This window comes from Mirounga angustirostris, unplaced genomic scaffold, assembly GCF_029215605.1.
Source record: "Mirounga angustirostris isolate CCGP_5_RB_7025 unplaced genomic scaffold, mMirAng1.0.hap1 SCAF_9, whole genome shotgun sequence".
In the NCBI taxonomy this organism is placed as follows: domain Eukaryota; kingdom Metazoa; phylum Chordata; class Mammalia; order Carnivora; family Phocidae; genus Mirounga; species Mirounga angustirostris.
The window spans coordinates 114,294,796-114,314,798 of NW_026991717.1; the positions used below are offsets into that span (position 1 = coordinate 114,294,796).

The 20,003-nt window shown below is 33.7% G+C and overlaps 1 protein-coding gene across 13 annotated transcripts in view; it reads left to right on the forward strand.

Moving 5' to 3' along the window:
* Positions 1–20,003, forward strand: part of PCNX1 (pecanex 1) — a 353,336-nt gene that overhangs the window by 80,346 nt on the left and 252,987 nt on the right. For 11 of the 13 annotated variants that reach the window (XR_010405241.1, XR_010405239.1, XR_010405240.1 and 8 more), the window contains 5 exons: positions 10,079–10,169; positions 11,690–11,747; positions 13,466–13,683; positions 16,980–17,133; positions 19,732–19,764. Coding sequence is in view for 9 of the 13 variants with exons in the window: in XM_064571268.1 (XP_064427338.1) it covers positions 10,079–10,169; positions 11,690–11,747; positions 13,466–13,683; positions 16,980–17,133; positions 19,732–19,764 (554 nt within the window). In the remaining 4 variants the exon portion in view is untranslated. The remainder of the gene's footprint in view (positions 1–10,078; positions 10,170–11,689; positions 11,748–13,465; positions 13,684–16,979; positions 17,134–19,731; positions 19,765–20,003) is intronic. The other 2 variants (XM_064571267.1, XM_064571270.1) reach the window with 1 other exon arrangement.

Sequence of the window (20,003 nt, forward strand, 5' to 3'; positions counted from 1 at the left end):
TAATTTTAAAAAACTGAGTTATAAGTATATAAGTTAGAACCTGGTTGGAAAAATTTGGGTGATTTTCTTATTTATAGACTTCACTTCCGTGCAAAAAAAAAAAAAAGGTTCAAATGATGTAAGTGATAGATAAGTTTTGAAGTTAACATCTTTAAAAAGGCAGTTACTATCTAAGAATTTCTCAAGTCTTTCAGTGTAACATATTTTTTTTTTAACCACATCTTAAAGGTTAATTTCCTTTTCAGTAGTCTTTTAGTGGACTCAATTTGTTTGCAGTTGATTTCCTACTATATTCTGAATTAAATCGCAGTTATACTTAATAAAACAAGCTGTGCTTAGGTGCCCAGATGAGTCACACGGGAGACTGAATCCAGGTAGCCTTAAAGTTCTATCTTAGATATATTAGGCTTTTTCTATAAAACTTGGCAATCACTTCTCAGTTTTTATGTTAATCTCAGCTTCCTCTTGTAAATTAAGACTAATAAATTGATGTAATGCCTGTATAGTTGATAATTAAACTCTTAGTATGTAGCTCATCTCAGAGGAAATGTTCTAGATAAGGTCTGGTAAAGCAGGAAAACTTACGTGTGTTTTCTGTGTATGAAATTAGTGGTCAGTGGTGAGGAAAGGCTTTGAAAAAGTATATATAAAATTACATAAAATTTTCATGTAAAAGATAAACTGTTATAGACAAGAAATGAGGACAAGTTTATATCTGTTTAAAATATAAAATATGTAAATATCATAGATGGTATTCCTCTGATGAATTTAAGACTTTCTTAATTTCATTAATGCATTAGAGGTTTAAAAAGTGATGTGTGAATTGATTTTTTTCTAAGGTTTTCTTTTGTTTCATTGCTATGCAAGGATTGACAAAGAAGGTATTCTTTGAGATAATCTGCTTTACTACAGAACTTATTAACTCGAAAATGTGGTCAGCTCTAGAAAAAGTCTTAAATCGGGCAGTACCCTATTGCCCTTTTTATTAAGCGGTTTATAACAGCTATGCATTATTAAGCAGAAATATGATTTGGAGGCTTTTAAATTTTTTACTTTAAGGAGCAAGGGCTTAGATACTTTCAGATTTTTAGAGTTAGTCTTGGTATTTAAAAAGGTTATATATATTATGTACTATTCTTAGCATTTTGTGCTACATTATAGGCACTTCCTTGTTACTATAAATACAGAGTTAAGAGGGTATAAAGGATCTGAGTCTATTCTTCACTGCCCTATGTTATGGCAGATCATTTTTATTCATCTAAACAAAAAGTTAGATTCTTTTTGCAGCAACTTTGATCTTGTCCTTTATTCTTTATTGTTATTTTTGAATACATAAAAATACTGAATTCTATTTTATTTGGGGCGGAGTGCAACACAAAGTATATACAAATGAAACTAAATGTTTATTTCTATTGAAGCAGTAAACATCCTTTGTTATAGCTGAAAGGAAATATTAATGGGTTTTGGGATATATTCTTTTGATAAAATTAGGATGTGCTTTTCTCATTCTTATAACAAATACAAGTTTAGAAATACTCAAAAATATAATGAAAAGTAAGTCATCTGTAATTTCATCACTTAGAGATATTCACTATTGAAATTTTATGAATTTTCCTTCCTGTCTTTTTTAATGCATACATTTATGTACTTTTCTGAAACGGAATTGGGATCATGATGTGTGACTTTTGTGCTACCATATGAGCTTTTGTATCTTGCTTTTTTCACTTAGCACGTGTTATTTACTCATGTTATTAATTGTTCTTTAACTTGTTTGTAGGTGATGGCATATTATTTTATCTCTTAAATCTCCATGAAAGGCAGTATAGCATAATAGACTCTAGAGTCAGACTTCATGGCTTCTAATCCACGCTCTGCTACTTACTAGCTGTGTTACCTTGGTCAAGTTATTTTCTCTCCCTGTTTATGTTTCCTCATTTATCAAAGGCTCAGTAATAATAATACTTACAGGTTTATAGTGAGGATTATTATATCTATTAAAATATGCAAAGCAATTAGAATAATTGCTGGCAATAATAAGTCAATTACGTAAATAATAATTGCTATTAATGTTAATAATCATTGTTATTAACATTATTTAATCATAATTTATTTAACCAGTTAACCCCATTGTTAGTCTTCAAGATGATTCCTGATATTTCCTCTTGTAGTAAACACTCTGCTGAACATCCTTTACATAAACCTTTCAGTACAGCTGTGGTTATTTCCTTAGGATAAATATTTTGAAGGGAATCATCCAGGGGAATAAACATTTTTGGGGCTTTGACATACACTGTCAATTGCTTTATGGAAGCTTGTCCCAGTTTACACTATATCTGGCAGGATTTGATAGTGTATGTTTTATCTCCCCAAATATTATAAATGAAACATAAACCTAGATAAACTATCTGCTCTAACCTTATTCCCTGGACAATGCTCAGAAGTTTATCGCTGTTACTGTGGAAAGACTTCTAGTATATTATTTTTAAAATTTTTGGATGCCTGAACTGCTCTGGAATTTTGCACAAGATAACAGGGACTGGTTGAGATATCCAATTTGTTTCTTGTTTGTCTCTGTTGTAAAGAATTCACTGAAGTACTAGACTAGATTATCACTTTCTAACATTAACATTTTTAAGATCCTAAGTTAAATTTGGTTAATTTAAGCATTAACTGAAATACAGGTTGGATTCTTTATTGGAGGATCCCCCCCGCCCCGCCCCGCCCCGCCCCAGCTCTTCACTGATCAGTGACTGAAAGAGAAGTTTACATGTCTCTCAAACAGTTTAATGGGAGCTGTCCCCAGCAGATGGGTTGGTTCTGGTTTCTTCCACATGTGGCTTCCCTGCTGGTCCATGGTGACTACTCCAGTTGTTGACATTTATCTGAAAAACAGGAAGAGAAGTGTTGCTAAAAAATGTAAGGACAGTTAGCCCATATCTTTCACATTGTGACTTGAGACATGTGCCTGTCACTTTCTCTCACCTCCTGTGGGTCCATACGTAGTCACATGGCAACTTCTAGCTGCAGGAGAGGCTAGCTAGGAAATGTCTCTAATTAGGTGGACACAGGCCCAGCTGAGATTCAGTGAGAGGAATGTCATATTATGGAAAGGAAAAGGAAGGGATGAATACTGGAGGTCAGTCATCAGTCTTTGCCACAATAAGCACTTCAAATCAGTAAGATAAAGATTAATAACTAGAAAGATTGAGAGTTTAAAAAAATACAGGTGGTTTGCAATCATAGGCAAACAGTTCAGCTTTACTCATAATTTTTTAAATTGCAAATTAAAAACAAGGTTGAGATCTTTTTCATCTTTGAATGTGTAGTATGTCTATTATTGGAAAGGGTCTGAAGACTGAATGCTTTTGGAGGGCAGTTTAGAACTACATACCAAAAATGTCGATGGCTTTTAGTCTACAGATTTTACAAACTGGCAAAGATATATGTACATGGATATTCATTGTAGCATTGTTAGTAATTTTGGAAAAATTGTTTGTAATTTTGAAAAACAATCTAAATGTCTGTTGTTAGAGAACCCCTAAAAGAAACGATAGTACATAAACATGGTATCATATTTAGAACTTGATGCATCTTTATTATTGACATGAAAAGTTAAGCTAGTTAGTAAGCAAAAGAAGTAAATTTTAGAAAATGTGTGTGAGGAGAGGGATCTAATTGTCTTAGGACAAATGTACATAAAAATTATTCAGGAGAACACAGTGGCTGTCTCTGGGGAGTGGGGAACTTTTCTTCATTTTATATACTACTTTTGAATCTGATGACGCATGGTATTTTTAAAAATGAAATGCAAAAACAACAAATATCACTCTCTCCAAAATCTTGATTTGTATTTTGTAGTAATTCCACTGACTACGTGCTGTCTCATGAGTATCCATCTACTGAGACTCTTACCTGACGAGTCATTTTTTCTTCTTTGTTTTTAAATCAATTTTATTGATCTATAATTTAGGTATGATAAATTGCATCCATTTAACATGTACAATTGGATGAGTTGTAATAGATGTGCACACCTTTGAAATACTACAATGAAGATACAGAACATTTCCATCATCTTCAAAAGATTTATTGTTGCCTCCATTGCAGTCCGTCCTTCCTCCGCCCCCACCACAGGCAGCCACTGCGTACTTTATGTCATTATGGTTTTCCCTCTTCTAGGAGTTCATTTAAATACAGTCATAATATGGCCTTTTGCACCTAATGTGATGCTTTTGAGTTCATTGTTTCGCGTGGGTTAGTTTATTCTTTTTTTGTGCTGAGTATTATTCCATTGTATAATATATGTATATTGTGTAGCCATTCATCTGATAGATGTTTGTGTTGTTTCCAGGCCATCGTTAATAAAACTTAACTGTTTTCAAAAGTGGTTTTACATTCGCACCAGCAGTGTATGCAAATTGCGCTTGTTCCCATTCTTGTCCCAGTTTGTTATTGTTGGCCTTTAAAATTTTGGCCCCAATGGTTGTATCTTACTGTGGCTTAAATTTGCATTTCTCTTATGAGTAAGGATGATGGGCATCTTTTGATGTGTTAATTGGTTATGCATATGTCTTCTTTTGTGAAGTGTGTCCAGATCTTTTGCTCACTTTTAAAATTGGGTTATTATTGAGGTGTCAGGTTTTTTTTTATATTTTAGATATAATTTGTCAGATACAAATTACAAATATTTTCTCCAATTCTGTGTCTTGCCTTTTTGTTTACCTGATCATTTATAATGTTGTCAGTATCGTTGTCATTTTGTAGATTTTACCAAGATAAGGAAGACATCCCTTTGAAAGAAAATGTGAGCAGATGATGAAATCATAGCAGAATATGAACTTGTACATTCACTTTTGGAAGGTTCACCTGATCCTAGGGATTAGGTAGTGAGAGTGGAGACTTAATGAATTAAGGCATGTGGTGTTGAGTCAGAACTAGAGGACAATGGCCATGTCAGTAAATTATATCTGCAAATCTATTTTACTGTTGCCAAGCAGTAGAGACCTCTGTCTTTCCTTACCAGTCCTCAAAGGCTCTTTCTTCTCACACCTGCTCTTTTCCTTATTGTTCTCCTGTTTGAAAAACCTAGCTCGGTGTTGAACATCCCAGGAAGAAGGACTGGTTCTCAGTATTGAAACTTTTAATTACAAGTAGCATAGTGACTTGATTATCATGGTAGTACAATAGTTAAAAAGGTTTTAGAAGCCTAAGGCTTTTGGTCTAGGACAGGGGTTGGCAAACGGTGGCCCGTGGGGTAAATCCTTTCAGCTTGATGCTTAATTTTTAAATGAAATAAAATAAATATATGTTATATGTTTTCTGTGGCTGCTTTCATGCTGCAATAGCAGTCTTGAATTGTTGTATCTGACCATCTGTCCTGCACAGCCTATAGTATTTATTTTCTGACCTTCTGTAGAAAAAGTTTGCTGACCCCTGGTCTGGAGAAACAAGCCCATTAACCGATAAGCAGAAATAAAATGAGTCTTTCTGTCAGGGTGAAAACTCATGTTTCCTCAGAGACTCATAGGTACCGTTCATGATTAAGGGTGGCGCTATCCAAGAAACTGGGACTAGTCTTAAAGGTCTTTTCTCTCCTTTTTTTTTTTTTTTTTTAAGATTTTATTTATTTATTTGACAGAGAGGGACACAGCGAGAGAGGGAACACAAGCAGGGGGAGTGGGAGAGGGAGAAGCAGGCCCCCCGCCGAGCAGGGAGCCCGATGCGGGGCTCGATCCCAGGACCCTGGGATCATGACCTGAGCCCAAGGCAGACGCTTAACGACTGAGCCACCCAGGCGCCCCTCTTTTTTTTTTTTTTTTTTTTTTTAAGATTTTTATTTATTTGCGAGAGTGAGAGACAGAGAGCATGAGAGGGAGGAGGGTCAGAGGGAGAAGCAGACTCCCCGCTGAGCAGTGAGCCCGATGCGGGACTCGATCCCGGGACTCCAGGATCATGACCTGAGCCGAAGGCAGTCGCTTAACCAACTGGGCCACCCAGGCGCCCTAAAGGTCTTGTCTCTTAAAAGTATAATAATATATTCATTGAAGTAGCATTGTGAACACAATACTCCTCACATCAGAAATAAGCACTTTTTGTAGAGTACTTAAGTTAGTCACGTAGATGTATGTGGTCCTCCAGTAGCCTTCTAGTATATGTGCTGCTGAAGCAAGCACATCCTCCGATAGCCTTCTAAAAAGCACTTTATAAAAAAGCTGCCTCCCTTGTATCTGGCTTTCCTCTTGTAGCCCCTGCCTGCCCTAAGAGTTAGTACTAGAAAAGAAAGAACTCATTTAACGGTGTACCAGGATTAGGCTTAGAGGATGCAGAATTAACGGAGGTGGGAAGGGGGTCCAAAGAACGAAATCAAGAGATTTAAGAGGCCTCCTTTGTTGTTGGAACTGAGAGGATTAGAAAAATCCTACAGATGATCTTAGTAACTACCTCTTTCCAAGGTACATAAGTAAAATGAGTAACATCAAGAATGCATTAGGGTTTCCTAGCTGAGTGAGCAGTCTTTATACAGTTTGTGCCATGTAGCAAGGAATTTTATTGAAAGGATGAGTTAGAGGATCCCATTGATTTCTCATGTCTTTTATCAGTGTCTTGCCAGTGTTTGAGTTTGTCTGCTGCACCATTCATGGCTTCAGGGAAATGTCTCGAGTGTCCTTTTCTTTAATTCAGTATCTTAATTTTACTCATCTTCCTGTTGTTCATCACTTATTTATTGACTTACGGTTATTCGAAATTCTCCTACCTAAAAAAATGGTTTTGTGTAATGAAATGTAATTTTTTTAGGCAATGGCAATCTATCGAACATTCAAAACTGAGAAATACCAGTACCTTTTTTTTTCTTTATCTCTAGAGATGCTATCTTGTGGCCAATACTATTAAGCCTGAAATTTCAGCCTCTCTCTAGTCTTGTTTATTTTGTCAGAAAGTAACTGTTTCCTTTTAAAATCATGACAAAGCCATTCTGTTAGATATAATTAATTATGACCTGGGAGTTGGATATGATGAGATGACTTAGTTTTTAATAATAATTCATGTGAGGACACATTTCATTGATATTCTCCTTCTCAATTTATATTAATTAGAAAAAATCAATACTTAGTCTTTTCCTTAATACAGAGTAAAAACAGGATTATTAATTAAAGGCACATTTTATTTTGGACCTAAAGGATAACTACATTATGGTTTTAATCTTAAATGAGATATATGTAAAATTGTTACATATGCTAAGGATATTTGTACAAATTTAGGATATTCTTAATCTTTATAAACTAATGGTAATATATGCTTCTTTATGTTTGGTTATTTTTGAAGATGCTTTTAGTAGATTATTATACCTTAAAATATTACTAAGTTCTTCACTGAAACCTTAAACTAAACACTTTTTAGTGTAATTTTTCCTGAGTTGTTTATCCTCTGAATAAAATAGTATCACTTCTTTTGAAGTGATACTAGTTGCCAAGTCCAAAGATGTAAGGGGAGACATAGAATCTGTTCTTTTGGTGGACTTATATTAGGAAAATAGCATGAAGCCTTAATACAGTGTTAGCTTGTTCTGACCTGAGCATCTTCTTAAATTTAGTATGTAGACACAAGCTTCTTAGGGAAAAAAAAAAAAGGAGAAAAAAACACTGTTGATGAAGTCATTGCACATTTGTTAAAATTATAGCTTCCTTTTTCATAAATGTATTTTATGCGTCGTTTAAATTTTTAAACTTACAACTTGTTAGTCATTGGTTTGTAAAGAAGCATTCAGAGTTCTAGATTTATATAGTAATAAAACTACTCAGTTTTTCCAGCTTTTTTTGTCTAAGGAGCTTTTTGGAGGGCATGCTTTATTTTTATGTTTCTATTTATTTAAAATGCAACCATGTTTCATAGGAGACATCTATACATAGAAGATAATACAGTTGTATAATGACTTAATGTTCTTTTACTGTTCCATTTGAATATTAGAAAGAATAATTTCTTTAGTGAATTTCAGTTGCATATAAATATTTATCATATTCAGTATTCCCCAAACAGTTTTATTATTAAAAATCTGATACAATGCTTAATTACTCAGAATATATTCCAATAATTTAAATTCTATTGAATATAATATTAAGTTATTTCTAAAAATACACACACATTAGGTAATAAAAACACCTATTTTTATCTATTCAGATCTTACTGGATTTCACACATAGTAGCCAACCCCTGCCAGCTCTCTGTGAACTCTCTGATTTAGTCATTTACATGGATTTATAATTATTCTGCATTTATGCAATCTGATTTTGATCAGATGTTTCTTTTTTCTATTAATGTAAGCTAATTGTAGCACAGCCGATTTTTCATTTTCCATTGTAAGAGAGGAAAGAGCACAGGATAAAAAATTATAATTTAAAAATAATTTTGAAATCTCAGTCAGGCGTATTTTTGTTTAATTTTTTTCTTCACTAAAAATTTCTGCAACCACCTTATCACTTCAAAAGTTTTTCAGTAATACACCTAACAAGAAGCCAAGTGGACAGCTTTTATTATTTCATTTTAGTTCATGAATCTGGTTTGTGTTAGAGGTGCTAAGAGTGAATGATTCATGACTAAAAGATGAGGGTGGCATGTGGGGGTGGTAAAAAGCAAAGTTTTAGATAATCCACATGCTGAATAATCCTTGAAAAACAGCACATGAAGAAAACATTTCACAGAATGCTTTTTATATTATTTGTCGCAGGAGTATATTATTCTGACCAAAAAAAATGCTACTACAGAAAACATCATAATAAAATATTTGCGTATTCTGTCTGACCCAAATAATCTTATTTAATACTTTTAAGATTCTAATCCTTTTAAAGAATGAAGTGATTATTGAAATGTTCTGCAATCCCTTAGTTACAGTATTAGTATATTATGGGGTCTGTTATTGTTATTTTTCAAAGATTTCATTTAAATATAAGTCTTTATTGTATACCGTGTTTGCATTATAGTCATCTAAGAGAGATCTTTTAGCCCTACCATGTAGTTGAAATTGCCCTTAAGATTCGTCATATTTATAACATCAGTAAAAAATAATCAAAAGCAGCCTGGAGTAGTCTCCAGTGGTTGCAGTTAAATACCTCATCTCATTGCCTTACTGGAAACTTATATATTAATTTCTTTATGCTCCTTACCACTGATAGGGCTACCATGGGTTGTCATGGTGAAGAATGCATTTCACACAGTCTCCAGATTTTTAAAATTTCACTATCAGAAACCATTTTATCTTATAGAGTTCATTTTAAGAGTTTTTTAAGCTTATATTCCTTTGCAACCAATGTAATTTCTAAACCTTTTATCGGTTTTGTAGAGATACTTGGTTACAGCAAATGGTGTTACTAAATTTTTTCATAAAGTTCTTACAGACTCATGCAATTAGTAATGCTCATTAAATATTGTTAATTGTCACCAATGTTATTATAACGTCATTCATAGAACTTCCTTAGATCCATTTTGACACTTCAATTTGTCCTTAAAAAACCAAACATAACGGATATTAAGGAGGGCACTTGTGGTGAACACTGGGTGTTGTATGTAAGTGATGACTCACTAAATTCTGCACCTGAAACTAATATTACACTGTGTTTAAATAAACAAAAAGGGCAAAACTAAAAACAAAAAACCCCAAAACTCTCTGAAGGTAATCTCAGAAATTTGTTGTCTTGCAGTTTGAGCTGTCTTAACACTTAAGCAGCTTTCCAAATGGCCACTCACCACGTGCAAAATGGTCAGGTGCCTTTTAAACATTAAATTCATTCATGTGATTGCTTCAATTGAGAATGTCCTGGGAGGAGAAAAGAGGAGACTGGATTGCAAAGCTGACTTAAATCCCTTACTGTTAAAACCTGATTATGTACGTTGACATTTTGCCCCACTGTTCAGCATTCCTTTTCAGTTCACGTCATGCTGAATTACAGGCAGACCATTGTTTTTAAAATATTTGGGAAAAGTCTGTAGTACATTTTCTTAAATTGTAACAAGTTTGAAATGTAGTGTTTCCTGATGGAAAAATTCTGAGTATTCTAATGGCTTTTTAAAAAAATCATTTATTTGCTAGGTAAGTTCTCTTCTACGCTTTATGAGACTGGTGGCTGTGATATGTCACTTGTGAATTTTGAACCAGCAGCAAGAAGAGCATCCAATATCTGGTATGTGTGAAGTCATATTAGGAGAATGTATGTACTTGCATATATTTGCCATGTTTAAAGCTTTTAGTCCTTGAGATGGAAAAGTTATTTTGAAAACATTTGTTCACATTGGCTTAAATAATTTTTCACTGTGCATTTGTCTCCAAAGATTTAAGGTAGAATTTATTGTTCTGGAAGAAAGATAGCATTATTCTTAAAACAAAAGCTGTTCTGTATTTTAAATATTAAATATTAAAAATTCCCTGTAGATCTTATAGTGTGGGGGGGTGGTTTCCCACAATTTCAAATTTAACTATGGATTTTGTGCTACACACACGCACATGTGCGCGTGTTGCAAGATCAATAAAAAGCGTATTTAAAAAAGGCTTATTAGAAAAATACACAATTAAGTTCAAACCCATCAGTTCTCTTTGTATAATTTAAAAATTTTATTTCTACATAAGGGTTTTGGTCAAGTATCTTTTTACATGATCATCTTTTCTTTTAAAATTTGTTTACCAGCTATAAGAAAGAGGAATTTCTTAAAATATGGGTCATATATTACATTTAGTTTCTTTTCTCTCCTTCCCTTACGAAGAAATTACACTGTAAGATAAGGAAGAAGTTAGGAGAAAAGCAGATAAGAAATAGAAATCTTGAGCATGCAATCAGTTATATAACTTAGAATGTATTAAAGTTTTTTCTAAAATTTTAATCTTATTCACCTATTCATGTTGTTGCCTTGAAATCCATTATTAAGTGATTAGCTCACTTTTTTTTGCAGGGATCATTTGAATCCTATTTTAGGACTTATGTTTAATAATGGGACACATCTATTTAAATGTTACACATCTATGGGCAGTTCACTTATTTTTTTAAAGTTTTTAGGGGCCATTTAAAGCACTAGGATCTTGCAGTCACTTAGCTTAACTTGCTGGAGAGATAGAACACTTGCTGAGCTTCTTGAGTCCAGTTTCAGAACTGACCTGTCAAGAATGACCAAAAATTTGAGTGTTAGGTGATTTCCTAACAGTGGAAACAATAGAAAGATGGAGCAATGGAAACAATTATGTTTAATGTAATTTAAGATAAGAACAATTCCTTACACCATAAATGTGGTAAGGTGTCAAGTTTCAAAAATCTAAACTTGACTGTGGAAGCGGAATGGTCACATTCTAAGCTGTTATAGCTTAAATTTGTTGTGGCTCCAGGCAATATGTTAATTGCTTTCTTAAACCCATCTCACAAGAACTTTGTGATAAGAGGTACTATTATCCTATGTTACTTAGGTGGACACTGAAGTGTAAAAGGTTGGATAACTTTCCCAAATCTCATTTAGCTGATGAAGAGATTTGAATATAGATACTCTGGCCCAGAGGCTATGTTCTTAATCACATCTGTAGGAAAATGCGATTTTGTATTTTGAAGTACTTGGAAAAGTGAAGACAGTGTAAATATCATATAATTGTTAAAAGATTTATTTTTCTTTCTATTCCTTGACAAGCTATTTAGTCCCTAAAGTTTTTTTCATTTTATTTTAGTGACACGGATTCTCATGTATCCAGTTCTACCTCAGTTCGATTTTATCCACATGATGTGGTAGGTTTTCCTTTATTTTTATAAAATGATGTACATTCAGATTAAGTAGCGACACAAATCAGAAAAATTGAGGTTATGAAATACCAGTTTTGTTGAAAACTATGGCAAAATCTCCTTTGCTGTTCCATAGTGGCTCTCTTCTTGTTAAGTCCTTTGTTAGGAAATAAATATAAAACACCATGAAGTTTCATAAGCTGTGTATGAATCAGTAATTATACTTTTGAGAATATGTAAAGGTCCATTTACTCACCAATGTCATAATCTGGTTGTGCCATCTTAAAACTTGACTTTGAAAATTATGATTTTGAATATTATATTATCCAACTGTTAACTATTAGTTACTCATATACCAGTGTGTATGTGGGAAGCTTAGTGATGATATCGCTGTGTAAAAAATATACCATGTGAGGTACAGTGGGGATATTTTAAAAAGATAACAGAGCTTTTGCCCTCAAGCTGTATTTATTGAACTTAGAAAATACAACAAAATTAAATTCTTTTTTAACTTATCTTACTTAGATTCAATTAGTTAACATATAAAATGAAATTCTTACATGGAACACATAAATACATAAAAATAAATGTAGAGCCAAAGGGGTTAATTATTAGTGGCTTCCTGAAGATGATTAGTTGTGAGCTGGCTTTTAAGACCATAGATGTGAGTTGGCACAGAACAATGGTTTTCAACATTTGGCAGTGTCTGGAAACACTTTTATTTGTCACAACTAGGGGAATGTTACTGGTATCTAGTGAATGCGTAAAAGCCAGGGATACTATAAAACGTCCTCCAGTGGACAGCACAACCCCCAAAGAAAGAATTATCTGACTGAAAATACCTGTAGTGCCAAGATTGAGAAACCCTGGCACAGAGGATAAGAAAAAAAGTGTTTGGGGAGGTACTTGTCAGTGCTAAGAGATAAAAATGGCTATGTTATTTATAGGAAGCAGATTTTCTTGACTATACCCACTTATATGTTTGAAAAGTAAAGATTGTCTCTGCTTTTTTGCTGGAGTGTATTCCTGGAAACTTCATAGGAAAGCCAAAAATAGGGAAATGTTTTTTTGTTTGTTTTCTACGATTGAATAGTATGGGAACCTTGGGATAGTGAAATCCTGGCTAGGGCTGTGCTGGATAAGGGACACTTTAGACTTTCAGAGAAAGGGGAAACTGGTGAACTGTTGAGTGGATAAATTAAAGCTAAAAGAAATGTAATGTGGTAATTTCCTTATAGCCTCGGACGAGTAGCCTGCCAAAATGAAAGAAAAAAAGGGGGTGTAAGAGGGATTTGAAAACAACAGTGATAAGAGACTGTAGGAAGAAATGAGAGTTGAAGGCATTGAATCCAGTTCAGAGGAGCTTAGATTTAACTTGGTAGTGAGGTTCATAGTTTTGAGAAAAGGCCATAAATGTGGCAGGGAGAAGAGAAGCCACTAATGATTCACAGTGCATGATTTTAATGGATTCACTAGCTATACAATCATACAGTGTTAAGATTTCAAACACTTTTCCCAATACAGCTTTTCCAAAAGACCTATTGATTAATTTGCTTTAAGTTTACTTCCTATTATCACCTTTTGTAGTTTCTAATGATCATAAAATATCTGTAAGGAGTGTAGAGAATTAAGGGGACTTAGATAATCTGCAAGCTGATTGAGTAGTCCTTGAATCATGACTTAAGTCAAGATATTTAAGCCTTTCAGTGCTGACTTTCTTTTAGCTCTCTCTTCCGCAGATTCGATTGAACAGACTATTGACCATCGATACAGATTTGTTGGAGCAACAAGACATTGATCTAAGCCCTGACTTGGCAGCTACTTATGGTACAACAGAAGAAGCTGCTCAAAAGGTTAAACACTATTATCGCTTTTGGATCTTACCCCAGCTATGGATCGGCATTAACTTTGACAGACTCACACTTTTGGCCCTGTTTGATAGGTGAGAATACAGTGTGATATTAAAGATATGTGCAGATTTTATTTTTAAATTGAAATGTCCCTAATTACCACTTGGTTACCATTTTGGAAAATGTTTTCTATTTTGGTTCTTTTGAGATAAAATTTAAGTTAAACATTGACGTTCCTCAATCCATTAAAAACTTTTTTGTGGCAATTTTAATAAGTTTATACAAAAAAAATCCTTTTTATCATCATTAAGAATCATGGAACTATACTTACAAGCCAGAAAATATGAAGTGTTAATAATCATAAGATTATAGGTAATATGACTCTAAATATGAAAGGTATAAGAGGGAACTTCTGTTTCCCTGTTCCGTAGTACTAGTCTTAATAATGAACAGTACTAGTAGTCTATTAAAACTTGGTGCTTCCTATTGACTGGAGTAACAAAGATTGGATTTCCTCCTATCTGAAACAACAAAAAAGAGACAAAATGCATGAACCAGTAGTTTTCAAGACATTGGAGATAAGAAAACAAAGGACAGTGATTCCTGAGAGATGGGAAACACATTATGTGGGTCCTACAGTTGCCCCAGCTTACTGCCTTGAGAGAGTTCCCAGTCTTCCTTGCTGGCTCCGATACAGGGAAGAGGTACTGAAGTGGAGCCCAGCACACTTCCTGAATTAGATGGAGCTATGAGTCTGGGGACACCCAACGCAGCTAGGACAGAATATCAGAGAGAGGACTGCTATTCATAGAGAGAACCTCAGAGTTCCACAGTGGGTCTCCACAACTCTTCAGCAGAGTACTGATAAGTGAATGTATGTGAAGAAACTACCTGAGGCCGGGGTAAGAATCATGTGAAAGAAATAGATGGACAGTGCCTGACACAGGGATAGGAATAGCGCCTATTCCCATCTATCTGATTGAAGAAACTCATAATTCATATTTTATGGTGCATTGTGTAGAGTACTCAGGAAAGTCTTGCCTTAAAAGTGGGGAATAATTAGCCGTAACATGGGCACTGCTCCAGACCCAACAAACAAGTTATAAAAGCAAGACCTAAAATGATCAAACTGTTTCCAAGTAGCATAACAAAGTTTAAGATTTATAGAAATCTGAAAATTGTCACCACCTAGAGATTTTCCACAGTGACATCCAATCAAAGGATTCACAATGACATCCAACCAAAGATTACCAAACATGCAAAGAAGCAGTAAAACATGATTTATGAGGGAAATAATCAAAACCAACCTGTAATTGTCACAGATGTTAGAATTAGCTGTCAAAGACATTAAAACAAATATAATTATACTCTATATGTTAAAAAAGTAGAGACATGAAAGATATTTTAATTTATTTATTTTAGAGAGCAAGAGAGAGACAGAGTGCAAATGGGGGAAGGGGCAGCTCAATTAAATTAATAAAACTTTAGCCAGGCTGATTAGGGAAAAAAAAGAAGAGAAAAGATACAAATTGCTTATAACAGGAATGAGATAGGGATATCACTACAGATTCTACTGGTGTTAAGTGGATAATAGGATATTATGATCAGCTGTATGTAAATAAATTTGACAATGGACAAATTTCTTGAAAGATAGAAATCATCATAGTTCATTCTGAAAGATACATTACCTTAATGGTACTATATCTATTAAATAAGTGGAAATTGTAGTTAAACACCTGTCTATAAAGAAAACTGCAAGCCTAAATGGCATCAAAATAATATCCCAAATCAGTTAAGTAGAGAAATGGTAGGCTTTTCAACAAATGGTCTTGGGACCATTGGATTTTCATGTGAAAAAAAAAAAAAACTTTTATACTTACATTGCACCGTTTATAAAATTATGAAAATTAACTCAAAATGGATCATAGGTCTAAGTGTGAAATCTAAAGCAATAAAATTCCTAGAACAAAACAAAACATAGTAGGAGAAAGTTTTTGTGACCTTGGGTTAGGCAAAATTTTGTAGATGTGATACCAAAAACAACAAATGAAGTTGATAAACTGAATTCATCAAAATTAAAAACTAACAAAAGCCTAAGGAGAGCATACATTCAGTGACGAGAACTACAGACCGTATGTAATATGGCAGAACTGCCGAGGATCATGGAAACATCTGGACTTCTCCAACTGCTATAGAAAAACAAATGAGAATACCAGTTACTGATTTGAGAGTACTGTTGACTTGTTTTCATCTGAGAGGACTATAAAATGAACTAGTACAGAGATGTTTGTGAATTTTCTTAGGCCAATTGATGATTATAAACAGGGCATTGACTTAATAAAAAAAGTTAATAAAAAATTTTATGATTATAAAAATAATTCTTTACCTATTCTAGAAAATTTAAATATGTATAGGAAGATTTTAAGACAAGAAGAGGCCAACCATAATTCTACCCAGAGAGAACCAGTATTAGTCGTATCATTTTGATACACTGTCTTTTTTTAACCCATATGTATATGCTTTTAAATAACAACTTGTATCTTCCTGTACATACAGTTTTATGTTCTGCTTTCTTTGTATAGCAAATATACTGAGTATGTTCCCATGTCAGTAAATGTTTTTTAAAAACAAGACTTTTAGCAAGTATCTAACATTTATGAATAAAATTTCCCCAACAAGTAATGAGATAGATTCTTATTTTTTGGTATGACATATAAAAATCATCTTCATTGCTATATGTAATATCTGGGTCATCATATTGTTTAATTTAGTCAGTTTAATGAAATATAGAACTGTCTCAGCAGCTTTGATAGAGGCAACATTGATGGTTTTTATTACTGCCTTCATTTTCAATATATGTCATAGCCGTATTTAAGTAATTCTGGTAAATTAGTTCTGAGATTATTTCAGGTGATTTCAGGATGAGGAAAATGAAATCACTTGGTATCAAAATTTGGTTACAAACTTTGTCATATAAAATAACTTTCCATTTTGATTTTCTAGAAATTGTTTTGAGATTTTGTTTTTTAAATGTGTTTCTTTGCATATCTCCTTTTATTTGCTATTCAAGTTAGTTATTAAGCAACAAATGTTACAGAAAAGCAGATGTTAAAGAAGAGTGAACTTTTGAAATAGAAATTAAAACCAATATTATGTCTCATAATTAGAACTTCACTTACTGTAGCATGCTTTATCTGCACATAAGGTTTTGTGTTAATTTTCCGTATAAACTGGTTTCTTTTTCAGTATCCTTCGAAACCTTATTCAAAACCAGTACCAAAAAGCATGTCAGCAAGCATAGTATGAACTTCTTCATGATGTCTTCCCTTTTTTCACTCTAATTTCTTATATTGATGATATACTTACTCATAAATTTTTCTGTCTACAGAAATCGTGAGATTCTGGAAAATGTGTTAGCTGTCATCCTGGCTATTCTTGTGGCTTTTTTGGGATCTATTCTTCTCATACAAGGCTTCTTCAGAGATATCTGGGTCTTCCAGTTCTGCCTAGTGATAGCCAGCTGTCAATACTCACTACTTAAGGTACCAGCATCTCTCTTCTTTTCAGACTAGGGAATAATATTTGTGTTAAAAGGCAGAGGTTTTGTATCATTCATTGCATTATAGTAAGATGTTAATTTTTAGATTTATTTTCCCTAGATGTTTACATTAGATTGGATAGGGAACAAAAGGGACATACAAACTTTAAAAAATAATGGTATGTAAATGAAGCTTCCTAAGAACTATTTTGGGGGGGGTGGTATTAAAAGAAAGTATTTGGGCATTTGTTAAAAATGAGAATTAACATTCTTGAAATTCATTTAAAAAGTATGAACATCAGCTCTCCCAGTCCCATATTTTAAGTCTTCTATTTTGTAGATTAAATTTATTAAAATCCATCATTGTTTGGATATAGTAATGTCAAGACTAGTATATATATTCTTCGGGACACTGGAAGCAGAAGATTGGTATCCCTTTGCTATTTAAACAGTAGCTCTGAAATGCCAAATGTTACTAATTTTAAGCTTTCTAAAAATGAAAAAATCAAATACCTCATTTTTCACCTTCCATGCAAAATCAGTATGGACTGTTAATGTGGACTGTTTCCTTTTCTTCTGAGCTAGTAAAAACCCTTGCTTGTATTGGTTATTTGCCCAATATATACTAACATGCAGAACTCTCCCCCATCCTGAAAACTGTTTGGTTCTGTTTATACTGTTTGCTGTCCTTTCTCTATTTATAGATAGACATCCAGAAAAACCACTTGTGTCAACTCCATTTCTTTCCATTTCTTCAAGACTCATCCATACTTTTTACCTCATTTGCAGTACTGAAACTACAGTCTTTTTGGGCTAATAATCTCTACTTGCCAGATCTATGTCCTTTTTCATTCTTCTTTGTGAGTGCTGTATCATTTAGTACCTATGAATACTGTCTTCTATTTTTATATTATCCTCATTTTTGATCTGTGACTTTATGCTACCCTGATGATTATCCTAACTTTTCAGGTAACTTTAATTTCCTTTGTTGATGCCTCTTTGGTCTTTGGACTACTTCTTAGTTTATAAGAATTTTTTAGGATTTTTATCTGGCCCTCTTTTCAGCTTTCAACTCCTTGCCAGTGAAGTCACCCTCTTTTATTACTTTATTTGTTGTTCCTATGTATGAATCATGTCCAGATGTATATCTCAAAGTCTTCATCATTCTCACAAGCTTTAGTCCTATATACCTAACAGGCAGTTCGGCACATTTTAAAAATACCATATCATCATCTTCTGATAAATATTTTTCTTTCCCAGTTCCTTTGCTTTTTACGGTGGTATACTAACTCAAAATCCTAAAGCCTCTCTCTGTTCCTTACTTCTCGACCCCTAATAACAAGTAACCAGGTCCCTTTGATTAAATTTGGTGATTCTCTGTCAAAATTTCTGGCCTTTATTCTTTCTATTCCAACCACTATAATCCATCTCTTTATTGCCTTAAACTACTTAAATTCATTCCTTTGCTTCAGTGTCTCTTGTCCTGTTAACTTTGTCTACTGTTTTCAGGTTAATCTGGTTAGATATGGAAAGATAAAAGGTGACTGAGATTTAAAAATTTTTTTTTTTTTAGATTTAAAATATCTAGTTGAGGGATGCCTGGGTGGCTCAGATGGTTAAGCGTCTGCCTTCGGCTCAGGTCATGATCCCAGGGTCCTGGGATTGAGTCCTGCATCGGGCTCCTTGCTTGGCAGGAAGCCTGCTTCTCCCCCTGCCTGCTGTTCCCCATGCTTATGCGTGCTCTCTCTCTAATAAATAAACAAACTCTTTAAAAAAATAAAAAAATAAAAAAAATAAAAAATCTAGTTGACTAGAAGAATGGTAATAACCATAAACAGAAGTAAGAAAGACTGGACCAGAAGCTTTTAGAGGCCAGATGTTGGAATTGAGTTTAGAGCTTACCTGGTCTCCTATCCAGCCAAGGGCCACATGCCAGACTCACTGAGCTTGGTCCATCCTAGAGTTGTAGGGTGATGATAGACCATCCTAATGAAATTGTTTGGTCTGCTGTTAGAAATAAACTGGAACTTGGGAGAAAAGTCATGATTTGGGAAGTGGCCGCAAAATACCTTTTGAACAGTTGATAAAATCTCTTATAGGGAGACAGCTTAACTTGATGATTTTGATGTGAAAATACAGATAATAGATTTAATACAAATACTATTGAATTGTTTAGTAAGCTTGAAATTTGTGGGCTGAACTAGAATTCTTCTTATAAACTAACCCGTATTTTGTGCGTTTCGTGAATGGAGTGGTATCATGTAAGAAAGCATTCTACCTTAACTATACTTACATGTAATAATGAGCCCAGGAGTAAGATGGACTGTCTACCATATGCCATTTCAGAAGTGTAAGCTATTTGTGAATTTTTATTTAACCATAATCTTAAGAGTCAGGAAAGATTTGAGATCTCTTTAATATCACAGTGACACCAGTGTCTGGAATTTCATCTTCTCTAATCTTCTCTTATTTTAACAGGCTTAACGTAGGTCATTTCTTAGCTGTGGCATATTTTACTTGAAATTATTTCAGGCATTTTGAAAGTTGCTTATAAAGTTATGAGGACCTCAGTAGTGTAATCTATCTTTTGTTTCATTTTTAGAGTGTTCAGCCAGATTCTTCTTCTCCCAGACATGTAAGTCACTCTGATATGCATGTAACTTATAATTCCCTAACGTTCATCAAAACCTTCTTTTGGTCGTATGTCAGATTGAATTAAGATTTATGTTGTTATTTTCTTATCTACGTTTTGACGCTCCACTAGAGAGATGATTTATTAGCATGAAATAAAATGATATTGTAATTGTGGACTCTTAAATCTCAGTTGAAAATGAGCATAATAATTCATTTTCTGACAGCCTGTTTCAGGAGGAG